We start from the raw sequence: 15,056 nt of genomic DNA, 5'->3' as shown, positions 1-15,056 counted from the left end.
CAGGCCTGACCAATCAGAGTCCATGCCCTTGGTTCAGAGATAGGTACGTGCCCCAGATTTGGGCCAATAAACATCAGTCCCAGGACATCGGCTGGAAATGACAGGAGAAAGTCAGTTGGACCTGCCAAACTGGTAGGAGGCCCTGGGACTTGCTGGCATCATCTTTGCTCGCCCACACCTGGAGAGAGACTCCCTGAGAACGAAGCTAACACAAAAGATAGCCGAGAAATCGGTGTCCGTAGATTCCTGTTGTCACTGTTTAAGCACCTGGATCCAGACATGCCTGAAGCCGCGCGTCATTAATATAAACCAACCTGCTTAAGCTGGCATGAATTGGGTATGTATCGCTTACAATCCTATTCACGCACACCCTGGCCAGCCTGAGTACCTGGCCTTTGGTTGCTAGTCGCTGGGGACCCAGCAAGGATTTTGCTTGTGCTCTGACCCCAGGAACTGGCCAACCTGGCGACCCTGGGGTTGTCTGCCCACAAGGGATCCTGGTCGTGAGCCTAGAAGTACCCCAGGAGTGAGGTGGTCTCAAAAGCCAAGACGGCTGGGGGGAATCTCCGGCAAATTCTTGCTCATTCTCAGACCAGTCCCACCCCATCCCCTATCGCGACCGTACCTGGCCTGAAGCACGTGACATCGAAGACAACGGCCCCGCGCGTTCTCCAGCACCTGCACATCCAAGCAGACCTCACCCTGCACCTCTGCGTCCGGGTCCACACGGCTCAGGTTGATCCAGCTGTCAATTCCTGGAGGGCACAGGCGCTAACGTTTACTAAGCACCTGCCAGGTTCTGGCATTGTATTAACTTAAAAATTCAATTAACATGAAACATAGGGAGGGGCGCCTGGGTGGCTCAGTCGGTTAAGCGTCCGACTTCGGCTCAGGTCATGATCTCGCGGTTCATGAGTTCGAGCCCCACACTGGGCTCTGTGCTGACAGCTCGGAGCCTGGAGCCTGCTTTGCATTCTGTGTCTCCCTCTCTTTCTCTCTTGCCCCCCATCTTGCTCTCTGTCTCTGTCTCTCAAAAATAAACATTAAAAAAAACCTCATGAAATATATATTAAGCCATGGGCTTCTCATGTTCGCCTTCTGATGTAGGTACTGTAATTATCCACACTTCCAGAGAAGGAAAGTGAGGCACAGCGAACGAAGAGCTTTGCCCATGATCTCACAACTGGTAAGGGACAGAGCTAGGATTTGAATGCGAGCAGTAAAGTTCAATGCCATTAACCATGTACTATCACACTGTTCACCCTGGTGTACGAAAGCCTCCGTCATTTAATCCCAACATACTCTCCCCTCCAAAAAATCTTGGGCATTCCTACCTCTCAGCCCCCGTCCAGGCAACTCCCTGCCAGAATCAGTCAAGCCAATTTCAACCTCCCTCCCTGTCTCTCTTTTCTCTCAACGCTTTGAAGAGATCAGCTACCGACTTCTAGCTTCCCTTGTAGTTATTGGGAAGTCATTTCAGCCTGATAACTGATTTTGTGTAAATGGGCTACCTTTTCTCTTTGGTTTTAAGGACTATGTATTTGATGGTCTGCAATTTCACCACATATGTACGTAAGGACGGTTTTGTGTGTGTGCGTTGTTGTTGTTGTTGTTGTTTTTTGTCCTGCTTAGTGCAGGTCATGCCATTGCTACGTACAGAATCATGTCCTTCCTTGCATTCTGGAAAATTCCAGGTCATCATTTTCTTTTAATCGCTTCCGCTCCCCAACTTTTTCCATTCTTTCCTCATAGGACTTCAATTAAAATGGACGTCAGACCTTGTCCACAATTTTCTAGGTCTCTGAGCTTCTCTTTTGTATTTTCCTTCTTGTTTCCCCGGGCTAAAGTCTCAATCATTTCTTCAGATCTCTCTTCCAGCTCACTAATTCTCCCTTCAGCTCTGGCTCTGTTGTTGAACTCGGCCACTCAGTTTTAAATTTCAATGATTACTCCTTATCTCCAAAACTTTGATCTAGTTCTTTTCCAATCAACTTTTTAAAATGTTTATTTTATTTATTTTGAGAGAGAGAGCACAGGCAGGCAAGGGGCAGAGAGAGAGAGAGAATGAGAATCCCAAGCAGGCTCTGCAGAAGCAGCACACATTCCAACGTGGGGCTCAATCTCACAAACAGCGAGATCGTGACCTGAGCCAAAATCAAGAGCCAGACAGTCAACCGACTGAGCCACCCAGGTGTCCCTATCTTTTTAATGTATTGCTTTCATTTAATATGATTATTGCTGGCCCTTTCTGGTGATTGCCTTTTTTATTTAAAGATTTTATTCCTTTTCGTTGTTGCTATTGTGTTTTTATTTTATTTTAGAGCGAAAGAGAGAGAGAGAGCACAAGTGGGGGAGAAGGACAGAGGGAGAGAGAGAGAGAGAGAGAGAGAGAGAGAGAGAGAGAATCTCAAGCAAGCCCCACACTCAGCTTGGAGCTTAACACAGGACTCAATCCCACAACCCTGGGATCATGACCTGAGCAGAAATCCAGAGTTGGACATTCAACCAGCCGAGGCACCCAGGTGCCCCTAAATATCTTATTCCTTTAAAAATTTTGTGTATCATAATTGCAAAATCTAAAGCCCTTGTGGGTTCAAATCCGGTAGTTACTGTTTCTGCTGACATTTGCTCATGGTGGCCCACTGCCTTGTGTGTGTGGTGACCTCTGACTGCAAAGTCATGTCTGTTGGAGCTCACTCTGGGACACTTTAAGGGCCTCAATCAAATGGGAACATTTCAGGGTCGGTCACATCTGCCGCATCCCCGGTCCAAGATTCAGTCTCTCTGTGGACTCTAGATGTGATGCCGACATTCACTTCCAGAGAAATCTTTCCTTACCACCTCCCTGCTTGTTGTCTCCTGGTTGGGGTGGGGGAGAGTGGAGAATAGTGAGACTTTTTCCTTCTTTCAGGACGTCCCTATTATGCGGCAGGAGGATCCAGTGCCCCATGCTGCTAGAAATGGAAGTTCCACCTCACCTCTCTCTATCTTCACTGCTACTCCCAAATCCAGGATGCCATCAACTTCCTCTCGCTGGAGTACTGCAACAGACTCCTAATTGATCTCCCACATGTACTCCTGTCCCACTGGGATCCAATATCCACAAAGCAGCACAGAGATCTTGTGAAAATGTATCTAATCTCTCCCGTCACTCCACCCTCTGATAATATGGCTCCAGTCTCCTCACTGTCTTGCTCAAGGACCATCCGTGGCTCCCCAGTGCCCCCAGAAGAAAGTCTAGACTCTGGCCTGGCACCTTCAGCCCCCTCCAATCAAGACCCACCAAGTACTCCATCTGGCCCGGCCCCAGGAGAGAATCTATAGACACACCTTAGTGCCTTTGCCAAAGCACCTTTAAGCAATAGCTCATTCCCGGGGTGCCTGGGTGGCTCAGTCGATTAAATGTCTGACTTCGGCTCAGGTCGTGATCTCACAGTTCATGGGTTCCAGCCCCGTGTGGGGCTCTGTGCTGACAGCTGGGAGCCTGCTTCGGATTCTGTGTCTCCCTCTCTCTCCGCTCCTCCCCCACTCATGCTCTGTCTCTCTCTCGAAAATAAATAAACATTAAAAACAAGAAATAACTCATTCCCCTTCATCCAGGAAGGCTTCCTTGACTACACTAGCCTTCACTGCCCTCTTATCCTCATCCACGGTCAAGCCGGTGATATTCCACATGCCTCCACCCCTACATTTCTGTCCTGTTTAAAAAAAATAAAAAAGCACCCACATGCAGACGCATGGCCCGTTTCCCTTGCTTTTCTTGCCCCTCGTTCTGTGTGAATGTGTTTTGTGTTTCTATCTGGCCCATAAGCTCCTTGAAGCTTGGCTTCGTACTTCAATCATCTAACGCCACCCTCTTGGGTGGATGTTTGGGGCACAGTGGGTACAGCTCAGCAGACAGGTTGAAGACACAGACTTTGGAAGCAGGCACAGCCTGGACTCAACTCCCACCACTGAAACTTCTAGGAGGGGCAAGGGCCCTCCTCACCTCTCCAAACCTAATTTCCCAGCAGCCATATATTCGAGATCATTCTAGTGCACACTTCACTTGGTATTGTGAGGACTAAATACAATGTTCTTAGCATCATGCCTGGCACAGAGTACACCCTCAATTAATAGGAGCCGTGATTAGCACATAGGTTTTCAACGAATCCCCACTGATGAAAAAAAGACATTATTCAATTATTGATATTGAGACAACTAGTAGTCGCCTAGATAAAAAGTAATAAAGCTCAATCCCTCTCCATACCTTGAATCTGGGTAAGTTCTAAATAGATCAAAGACTTGAATGTAAAAAAGGAAAACACATTACTGCTAGAAGGGATCATGTAAAAAATATTATCTAACCTTAGATTTGGGAAGGCCTTTTTAGGGGTCACAGAAAATCAAGGGCCAAAAAAAAAAAAAAAAAAAAAGACGAAGTTAACTAGAGAAAAAGAAACACATTTTATACATAGATAGAAATGATAAGCAAAAAGATAAGTGACAAAGGGAGAAACACATGTTTGCAGCTACTATGGCAAAGAGTTAAATTTGCCTAATATGTAAAGAGCTCCTAGACATCAATAAGAAAAACCAAACAATCCAGTGTGGGGCAGGGGGGAAATGCACATACAATATAAATAAATGACAAACAAAAAAAGGAAATAAAGTGACTCTTAAATATGTAAAGAGGCTTTCAGTCTCAATCATAGAGAACTACAAAATAACCTACATGAAGAGGAAATTTTTTTACCTATCAGATACAAGACCAGAAGTTTGGTAATCGTTGGCAAAGGTACAGGGTGGGCAACTTGTTACCTCCTCCATAGAAGGTAACTTAGCAATAACTCTCAGATGTGCTCATGGGGGTACTCTATGACCCAGCAAATGCACTTCTGGGAATTTATCAGACTGATCGATACAACTCGCGCATGGGTGAAGTCGTGTTTGTACAAGGCTGTTCGTTGCGGCATCGTTTGAACTAGGGAGAGATACTGAACAACCCAAGTGCCACCCAACAAGGAACCAGCCAAAGAAATGATGGTGCGTCCACACAACAGAGCGCGGTGAAGTCAAAGACCAAAGAATGTGGAAGCTCTTAGGGCACCGATACGGAAAGATCTCCCAGGTATGTGGTGAATGAAAGGCAAAATACGGTACAGTGAAAATAACAGGACACCACTCCTGTGAGCAGAGAACAAAATACACACAGTGCGGGCTCAGGAGCACAAGACTGGCCAGTCTCGGTTCAAATCCTGGACGTCCCACTGAATAACTCTGTGATCCTGGGCAAGCCCCATAACCCATCCCCTGTGCCTCAGTATGTCCACCTACGGAGTGGGCACAATGAGAGTACCTACCTCACGGGGTTATTGCAATAATTAAATGAGCTGATTCCTGTAAGAGCACTTGGAAAGTGTTCAGCACACAGCACTCAATAAATAAACTAAATTAAATTTAAAAAAAATCATCAACTGAAATAACTTTCCACTGAAGGCCCCGTGCCTCCCTGCGCCTCTGGCTACGCGCTTGCAAATACCCCCCCACCCCCGCCCCGCCAAGGCACGACCACCCCTAGGCCCTCCGCCCGGCTGAAGCCTGCTGCCCTCGCCCACCTCGGGGGTCAGCCGCAATCGCGTCCCTGCTCAGCGAGATCTTGCCGATGACGTCATCATGCCTGTGGCAAGGTAGGCAAGGTGAGGGTCCACGTCATCAAGTCGCGGGCCCAGGCATCGAGGGCTGGCGGGTGGGTACGTTGCTTCGGGGCAGCCCACCCTCCCTCCGGTACCCGAGCCGCGGTCCCCAGCACACACACCCCACCGTGTCCTCGTCCAGCACATAGAAGGCCAGATGGTGGAAATCCAGGGGCAGGTGGATGGTGTATTCCTCTCCCCAGAAGGGGCTCAGGCTCCTCCACACGGTCGCTGTCCTGCAACAGAGGGCACAGGGGCTGGGGACCCGTGGGCCACATAGGTGCAGACACCTGGGGACCCAAACACACACACATACACACACACACACACACTCCCACAAGGGTACACACTAAAAGAGAGACACTCACAGATCACCAAGGAAGCCTGAGACACATCCCCACATACACAGATACATATGTGCATCCTCAAGATTTTCTAGAAAGACACATCTTTGTGTTCCTACATACAGACACATGCAGATACACACGCAGGAACACAGACACGTTCACACAGATGCCCAGACACACACTCACACACGAGCGGTGAGAGAGGGCAGAGACACGCACGCGGAACCCCACAAACGCGCAATTCCACTCATTCACTCGTGCGTTCACTCCACGAACACCCTGTGTGTCAAGCCTCGTGGGCTGCGGAGAATCAGAGGGAGAGGTGCCAAGGTTGCTGCCCCCACAGAGCCCCCTTCAGTGGACGGGTGCTCTCTCCTGAGCTCTTATGACACAGTGAGAGGAGTCCCGTGATCGGGGTTGGCTCAGGGGTGCCTGGCTGGGTCTGGGGGGTGTGGACACAAGAGCCAGAAAGGGCTTCCTGCAGGAGCTAGTCAGGCAAAAAGGGGGAAGAGAAGAGGAGGACAAGATGGCTGAGACAGCACGTGCAAAAGCCCTGAGGCAGGAATGAGCTCGGTGAGACCGAGGAACAGGAAGGTGCTGGACGGGAAACGGGGAAGAGTGAGGGGCCAAGAGACCACGAAGTCAGCAGGGGCCAGAGCACTCAGGGAGCAAGAGGGGAGCCCCAGGAGGGTTAGGGACCAAGACAAGCCCAGAAACAGACACGCACATGGAGCATCTTGACCCTGACCCCCCTGCAGAAGCACTTCCCTTTACCCAGCAGGGAACAGAGAGCCTACTTTGCCCAGTGAAGACACATCCGAATCGACGGCTGCGAGAGTTGGTCACACGCCTGCCGCTCCTTCCTTCCCTTTCCCCGCACCCTTCCCCAGCAAAGAGCGTGGACACGCACACACGCACGCACACGCAGACACACGCTCTGCCCTCGGCTCCGGGCCAGGGCACCGCCACCAGAGGGACCCTTCTTCCCAAACACCCTCGTCCCCCTGCCCGGGCCTTTTCCCGGCTGGAAGTCCCTCTTCAGAGCCCAGGGACGGGGAGACAGCAGCCTGGGGCCACACAGAAAATCTGCGTGTGGGTCTGGGGGCAGCATCACAGCATGTGGTGAGGGGGCAGCACGAGCAGAGAGAGAACAATGGGGGGGGGGTCAGCTGGGGTGCCGCAGGCTGACCCTCCTCCGCGCGGGCTCCCCGCCCCCAGCTCCCAGCCCATCTGGACCGTAACTGACATCAGAAGCATCCTGAATCCTGCCGTCTCCATAGGAACCCCGGCCTCAGCCACCCACCCGGGCCTGCAGGGGCTGAGAGATGTCCCTCGGCCTGTGGGGGTGGGAGCCAACCATGGCCCAGCCCCCATGTCCCTCCACCCCCACCCAAAACTCACCTGCATCCAACACCCTCACATCCTCACAAATGTTCACAACGGCGCCCGTGTACCCAAACAGACGGGCACCGGTGCTCACGGGTATATGCAGGGCAGCCCCCCAACCCCCCCACACCCCCGGGGACATGTACGTGTGGCCACAGGCATTCACGTCCAGCCCTCCAACACCCCCATGCACACTCACAAGCAGGCCCAGCTGGGCACGCACACACACACACACGCACACACACACACACACACACACACACCGGTGCCCGCAGCACCCAGCAGGCCTGGAACCAGCCAGCCCGGCCAAGCGTGAGATGCCCGCCTCCGGGGAGGCCACAATGGGAGGCACAGGCCGCCAGCCGCTGAGTCAGCCCCGGGACGCTGGCATGGACATCGTCAGGTCCAGGGGGAAGCTGTCGGCCCGTCGGTGGGGCAGGACGGGGAGGGGAGCTGTCTGTCCCCAGAGGGGCCCAAGCACAAAGCATCCTCCGTCAGCCCCGCGTGTCCACCCTCGGGGTAAGCACTGCCCTCCCCCAGCTCCTGTTCAACGTGACGTTTTGTGCCTGGACTCCCCAGGTCTAGAAGGAGTTCCTCCTCCGTCCCCTGCCCTGTGGCTCCCTCCCCGGGGTCTGGCCCCTCCACTCCTCACCTGGCCACCACCTCGTCATCCACCTTCACGAGGCAGTAGGGGTCACTGCTCCCAGACCTGCAGGAGAAGGGGGTTCGGGAAGGAGGTTGAGAGGGCAGCCATGAGCGGGGGTCCCGATCCACCTTCATTATACATACAGAGGGCAGCAACTGCCGGCCAGAGAGGGGAGGGGACTGGCCCAGGGTCACACGGCAGGTCCAGCTAAGAGGCAGGGGCCCAGCAGGCGATGTCCTGGGTGCACAGCCTACCCGCTGCCTGCCTGAGTCACCATGCACGGGCTCTCTGGGCTTCCACTCACAGAAATAGAACACTGAGGCATGAGGCCAGAAAGTTCCCAGGGCTGATCTCAGGAGGCCCGGAGCTGTGGCTGGGCTGGCGGTGGGGGGGGGGGGGGGGGGGTGTGTGTGGCATCCGGGCTTTACCACCCACTAGCTGCGGAACCCCATGGGTGCCGCTTTTTCCACTCTCTAATGTTAACACACACCTCCTGGGGCAGTTGGAGGGACTAAAGGAGATAATGCGCGGTGAGATGCATCACGGGCTGACCCCCGAGCTCTCCCCCAGGAGCCTTAACGCCACCCTCTGGGGGAGGCACTGCCCTCCCCAGCTTTTCATTTCCACGAGGCTTACGCCGGGGAGAGGACTCCCAACACTCAGCCTTCAGTGGGGATGGACCTCTGCTGGCATAGACCAGGGCACCCAGATCTCAAAGCTCAACCAAAAGCACAGATATGCTGCAACCCCTTGAGTTGCCATGAGCCAACCAACACCCGCTGTATCCCCCCTTCATAATAAGAGTTAGCAGCCACATCCCAAGCTGTCCACTAGGGCCCTCTCCCCTCTGTCTCATTGCACAGGCCTCCTTTGCCTTCCACCAAGCTCAGTCTGACCTCAGGGCCTTTGCACTTGCTGTTGATGTCTGCTTAAGACACTCTGTCCCCGATCTGGTCATGGCTGGCTCTGTCCTGTCATTCAAACCTCCACCCCAAAGTCCCTGATCACCTCTGTCCTTTGTAAAATTGATCTCCGATCCCTCTGAGCCCCTGAAGGCATCTTGCTCCCCCGTTTCTCTATTTAGTATCTGTCCCCCGCCAAACTTCTGAACTGTGAGCTCTTTGGAGGGGGACCTGTATCCTCTTTCCGACTATCCTCCGCCTGAGTCAGGATTCAAACCCGGGTCGATGGGGCTCAGCACACATGCTCTTAACTGATGTCACCTCCACCCCACCTCACAATCCTTTCCCCAGGTGGCCCCCTCTCTTGATGTCCCAGCCCCCACCCTCTCTCCCTGCCACCCCCAACCAGCTCAGCACGTCGCTAATCCACAAACACCACAGGGTTTCAGAGAAGGGGATGTTGGCCACCAGGAGCCAACCTGAGCCTTATCTGCTGGATGAACCCTTCCCTGTGCCTCAGTTTCCTCTCTGGACTCCTTCTCTTAACTCCCTCTGTGTGGGTGCTCCAGTGCCTCCATTTCCCTATCTGGCCTCTATCCCTGAACACCTCAGATTGAGTGGTGGCCTGTGTCCCGGCATTCTTTCCTGGGTTCTACTTCCGAACCCCCTTCCGAGCAGCGCCCCGGGCCTCAGTCTCCCCTTCTGAATCTATCTCAAAGCCACTGGGTTCGAGCCTCAGTTTCCCGACCTGGTTCTACCACCCTAGATGCCTGTGGCTGGGTTAACCCCTGTATCTCAGTTCTCTCCCTGGGTTCTCTATCCTCGAGCTGCTTTTGAGTGGAGTCCCCTTCCTCAGTTTCCCCAACCGCAGACTCGGAGGAAGATTGGCTGGGATCCCAGAAGCAAAGAGCCAGGAGACACGCCCCCTTCTGTCAACCAGACATGACCCTGGGGCCCCTCCTGGGAGCCAGGCTCGCACGTCAGCTCCACAGCTCTGACGCACAAGGGCCTTATCAGGCTCTCATCAGGTAGGAGGCAGCAGTGGCAGGAGGGTGCCCCTCGACCCTCAATCTCTCCAGACCCTTGGCCTCTCCCGTGACCCCTGCCCCGACCCAAGTGTGGGAAAGAAGTCCTCTCAGCCATTGCCTGCCCAGTTTGGTTTATACGTGGGAGCGGTCAGGGCTCAGATCCCAGCTGTGTGACCTTGGGCAAGAGACTTTGCCTCTCTGGACCTCAGTTTCCCCATTTATAAATGGAATTGCTAACAGGACCTACAGAAAATGTTAAGTGCAGGACCTGGCCCGGAGGAAGCCTCCTAGTTGCTATCAGTAATAATGTTAACACCCAAGGGCGCCTCGCGGCTCAGTCCGTTGGGCGGTTGAGCGTCCAATTTCGGCTCAGGTCACGATCTCGTGGTTCGTGGGTTCGAGCCCCGCGTCGGGATCTGTGCTGACAGCTCGGAGCCGGGAGCTCGCTTCGGATTCTGTCTCCCTCTCCCTCTGCCCCTCCCCCACTTGTGCTCGCTGTCTCTCTTAAAAATAAGTAAACTTTAAAAAATAATAGTAATACTCAAGAATTATCAGTTGAGGCCTCTCCAGAGTCAGGTTGCACGCTGCCCTCAAACCTGACGAGGCTTCAGGAAGAGTCTGGGCCCTTTCTCTTAGAGACGAGAGAGAACACATCCCACCTAAGCGTCTCCATGGGCTTAGAGATCCCAGCATGCTCTGAAGAGAACCTCTCTGACGAAGGGAGTCAACGGCCAGGGAAACTGAGGCAGGGTGGCTGGATCCCCAATGAGGGCTTAGTGACTCCTTCCCCCCCTTGCTCTGGGGCTCACCTTGGCCCGGGAACTTGGGGAAGGAGGCGTGGCCGAGAGATGTAGGAACCAGGTATGAGTCAACTTCCTCCGCAGGAAAGGCAGAAGGAGCCCCACGAGGCACGTCCAGGGGCCAGGGCGGTGCCCCCCACTCCCTCATGGCCCTCGTTCAGGACTGTGAGATGGACGCCTGGTTTCTGGAGGGGCCCCCCTCAGCCCTCCAGCAGTTTCCAGGCCCCCACTCTAGCCCCGCTGCCCCCGCAGTTCCGGAATCTCATTCTCGGAGGCTCTGAGAGGGTGTCCCAGAAAGAGGGAAGCAGGGGCTTGTCCAGATGCTGCGTTCACACAGCGAGCACTCTGCTTCTATGTCAGGTGCATGTTTATTTGGGGTGGCTGATGAGGATGAGGGGAAGTTACAACTGTTCTAAGCAGCCCAGTGTTGGGGAGGGGCGAGGTTCGCGAAATCAAAGGCAGGATACTCCTCACTGGGGACCCACAGCTGGGGGAGTCAGGGCATAGCTAAGCCCCAACCTCAACTTGGGCAAAGCCTCGGAATCCAGATCTCGGCTCACCTTGGCCACGGGAGACATCCTAACAGGTCCCCCACCCCCACGGCTGCATGGGGCTGGGCGCCTCCTGGCCAGAGCTCCTATGCCCTGGTGGGAAATGGAGACCCAACAGGAACAAGGCTCAAGGTCACACAGTTGATATCCTGCCAAGGATCCCACACCTGTCCAGGTGCTGACACCTCAGAGCCCCTTCTGGGCTCCAGGCCAAGCAGGAGGGGGACCCCTCCTGCCGTTCTGCTGGTTTGGCCACTGCTGACTCAGCCCTGGGGGAAGCATAGCCAAGGACCGGTACTAAGGGGAGCCCAAGGGTCTTCCTGCCCCATCACACCTGGCTGGGGAGGGGGGTCCCGGGAGGGGGTGCCCCCTCCAGCCGCTCAGCATCCAGGGAACTCCTAGCTGGGGAGCTCAGGGCTCTGGGTTAAGAGGACCCCAGCTTCCCTCAGGCCTGATTGATGGGCCACCTGATACCACCAGATGCGAACAGAAGAATGCTGAGGCCACCCAGCCCTCTGGGCCTCCTTCCCAGGTTTCCTTTGATAGGCACCCACCCAGGCCTGGAGAAGCCCCACCTCCCGCACCTGCCGGCACTAAGGAAGAGACCCTCCCCCAACCCCCCCCCCCCCCCCGCTCCAATAGCACATCCCAGGAACAAAGACATCCCTCTTCCTGGGGGCAGGGTGGGGCGTCTGATAAGTCTGGGCACCCCCTCCCACTAGGACAGCGATGGCCATGGGGCCTCTCGCCCCGTGAAGGCGGATCTGCCCCAACACTGTGTCTTAGACAAGAAGCCCCTGCCCACGTCACCGACCCTCCCTGGCATGCGGAACGGGTGCCCCCCCCCCAGCCCCATCCCATGTCCGGTGCGCCCCTCACCCGTGACCCGCCCCAGGGTACTCACACGTCCTTGGCAGGCAGCGCCCGGCCCTCCACCACGCGGACGTTCAGGGAGCTGCTCTTGGCCATGGCGCCCAGCCCCAAACTTTACGGGCAGAAGGGTGCCCAGGCGCAGAGGCTGGACCGCGGAGGGGGCGTCTACATGTCAGCAGCTGCGAGCCTGGCGCCCTGTCTCGGGGTCCCAGCGCCGCCTGTCCGAGACGCGGGTAGCTGGGGGGGGGACGTTTCCGAGGGAGAAGAATAGGTGTCCGGGGAGGGGGCGCCCCTCGGACTCTACAGGTAGGAGCTGTGCGCGGAGGAGACAGAGCGCGCAGGGGCCACCGGCGGCTCTCGCCTCGTAGGCTGGAGCTCCGGGAGGGCGGGCAGGGGGCGGAGGGGCAGCCCAGGGCCCTCCCCCCAATCCCGCCTCCCGCGTGTCCCCCGCCCGTCCCCGGGCCCCCTCGCGCGCCCTCTGCCGGAGCCCCAGCCAAGCGCGCCTGAGCGCACCGGTGGCGGAGACCAGGGCGCGCGGAGGCTGGGACCGCCAGGTGGGGGGCGGCCCACGGCCACGGCGGGCGTGGCCGCTGGCTCGCGGTGAATTGGCATGGGGCCCAGAAGACACAGTAGGTCCCCTGCCTGCCCTCCCTCCGACACACTCGCACCTCCCCGGCCCTTCCTTGCCGACCATCCCGGCGCCACGTCCTGGATCGCACCTCCGTGTCCTGTCCGGGAGCAGTACCCGCGGTCGGCGGGAGGCGTCGCTAGAGAGGGAGTCGCACATTCCCGGTGGGGGGGGGGGGGGGTCCGTTCAGAGTCAAGGGAGGGGCCTCGAACATCCCCTTCCCTGTCATTTAGTTTCCAATTAAACCCAGACTGTGCGAGCGGCAGCTCCCACGTCACGGGCTGGCACTGCGGGGGAGGCAGCCGCGGCCGGAGGGGGAGGGGAGGCCTGAAGATAACAACCACGACAGCGGTGACAAGTCGTCCCCAATCGTTGGAACACTTACTGTGCGCCAGGCGCTGTTCTAAGCGGTTTGCAGGCAGTCTGTCGTCGTCGTCCGTCCCCGTGATGATTCCACGCACTGAGTACCGTTGCCCCGTTGCCCCCATTTTATGGATAAAGAAACAGGTTAGAGGGATGAGACGGCCCATGAAGGCGTCGGTCAGTAATTGGTTTGCCTTCCTGGGTTTGAAGCCTGACTCAACCACTTGGTAGCCTTGACGCTGAGCAAGTCACTTAGCCTCTCTGCGCCTCGGTCTGGTTTCCTCATCTGCTCCGTGGGAATAACATAGAACTTGGCTCCCAGAGCCTTGCGAGAATTAGGTGAGATAAAGCACCTGTGGAAGCAGCAGACACAGGTCTCAAAACAGTAAGGGGCGCATCCGGAAGGGGCTTGCTGTCGTTATTCTTGTCCTCCGAGGCATGACTCAAACATCAGCCCTCCTAGGAAGACTTCCAAGATGCCCTACCACCCCAGACACAGGCTTTCTTCTTTTCTCCGCTCCTCAGCTCCAGGTTGGTACATTTTTCAAGTCTTAAAACTCGCAGTTTGAAAAGCACATTTGAAACAATGTGACAGGAAGAGCCTGTCCCGGGGCAGTGCCTGACACACACCGTTTCTCACCCCCCCCCCCAATTCTCCCCCCGCCTCCCCCCGCCAGGAGTTTGTTGTTTACCCGCCTAAGGGTTCTTGGAAGAGCTGGCACTAGGCCTGACTCACTTGGGTCAGCCCAGGGCTGGGCACCAATGGGAAGGCCCCCACGGAATGACTGCAGCAGCCAACGCCCAGACCGGTGGGACCAGGGGAGCCCTGCCCGGCCACCGGAGTAGCCATCAGCCTCCCAAACTCCCTCCTTGACTTCCCACCCACGACTCCAGCCGGGCTGGTAAGGGATTCAGATCCCTGGAGTTCTCCCCCCACCAGCTGGCCACGATCTGCTGAGTCCTGCAACCTCCAAAGACAGGTCCTCAGTTACCCCATCTGGGATGTGGGTCTAGCCGGGCTTAGAAGTATTGCAACATCCTACAGCGGGGTACGAGAGGTGATCCAGGGTTGGGTCCAGAGCAGTAGTAGCCCCAGGGGATTGTTAAACACCCACCCTCCCCACTCTTGAGCCTTACCGGTCACCCCCGATCCTCACCAGGGCCTACTTCAAGACAGGCTCTTTTCCCACCCCCACCTAGGGGGGGAGCTTTTGGCTAACGCTTTTTCTTCTGAGACCCTGCAGAGATCTCAAACAGGCTATCCAGCCCCCAGGGACCCCTGATGGAACCTGAGGGACATAGCCCTGGGCCACCTGGGATGCCAGCCAAACTGCCACCAGGCATCTCGGCCAGTCTTCCGGAGCCGAGCAGGAAGTCACATTCCCGAACACCCCTCCCCAGGCCCCCAGGGGGGTTATGAAGGTTATGGACTATGCCAGCCAGGCCGCCAGGGAGCTAACTCTGTCACCTGTCCAGTATCCGGCATTGGACCCTGAAATGCGCCTGGGGCTGTGGCCACAGACCTCAAACTTTCCGAATGGCTTGGCCACTTCCTGTTGTTGTGAGAAGCTTTGACTTGAAACTGGCATAGGGTTTGGGGTCCCCCAGGGCAGCTCCTATCAAGGGGCCAGCGGGTGACGGTGGCCGAGAGGAGTGTGGGACCTACTGGTGGCTACCCAGCTAGGAGAGGGGAGCGTGGGTCATGAGCACCCAAGCCTGGGCTGTCATGTGGAAGGGGCTCACCTTTCTCACGGGCTGTTGTGAGAGGTAATCAAGAGGCGGTGGAGGGCACCTGGCATCATTCCTGGCACATAGTAGGTGCTTGAGAAATGGTTAGCCTCCTCCCCTTCCCCTTTC

The 15,056-nt window shown here is 56.0% G+C and overlaps 1 protein-coding gene across 6 annotated transcripts in view; it reads right to left on the bottom strand.

The window, feature by feature from the left end:
* Positions 1-13,751, bottom strand: part of RASAL1 (RAS protein activator like 1) — a 30,234-nt gene extending 16,483 nt beyond the window's left edge. Inside the window, exons 1-7 of one of the 6 annotated variants that reach the window (XM_058691213.1) lie at positions 13,222-13,751; positions 12,877-12,975; positions 12,240-12,445; positions 8,061-8,117; positions 5,798-5,911; positions 5,598-5,659; positions 626-755 (exon numbers count right to left, since the gene is read on the bottom strand). In XM_058691213.1, the coding sequence (XP_058547196.1) occupies positions 626-755; positions 5,598-5,659; positions 5,798-5,911; positions 8,061-8,117; positions 12,240-12,304 (428 nt within the window). In that variant the 5' untranslated portion in view covers positions 12,305-12,445; positions 12,877-12,975; positions 13,222-13,751. The other 5 variants (XM_058691214.1, XM_058691215.1, XM_058691212.1 and 2 more) reach the window with 5 other exon arrangements.
* Positions 13,752-15,056: the final 1,305 nt, after the last annotated feature.

Source organism: Neofelis nebulosa, chromosome 11, assembly GCF_028018385.1.
Source record: "Neofelis nebulosa isolate mNeoNeb1 chromosome 11, mNeoNeb1.pri, whole genome shotgun sequence".
NCBI lineage: Eukaryota > Metazoa > Chordata > Mammalia > Carnivora > Felidae > Neofelis > Neofelis nebulosa.
This window is presented reverse-complemented; position numbering and strand designations above follow the sequence as displayed.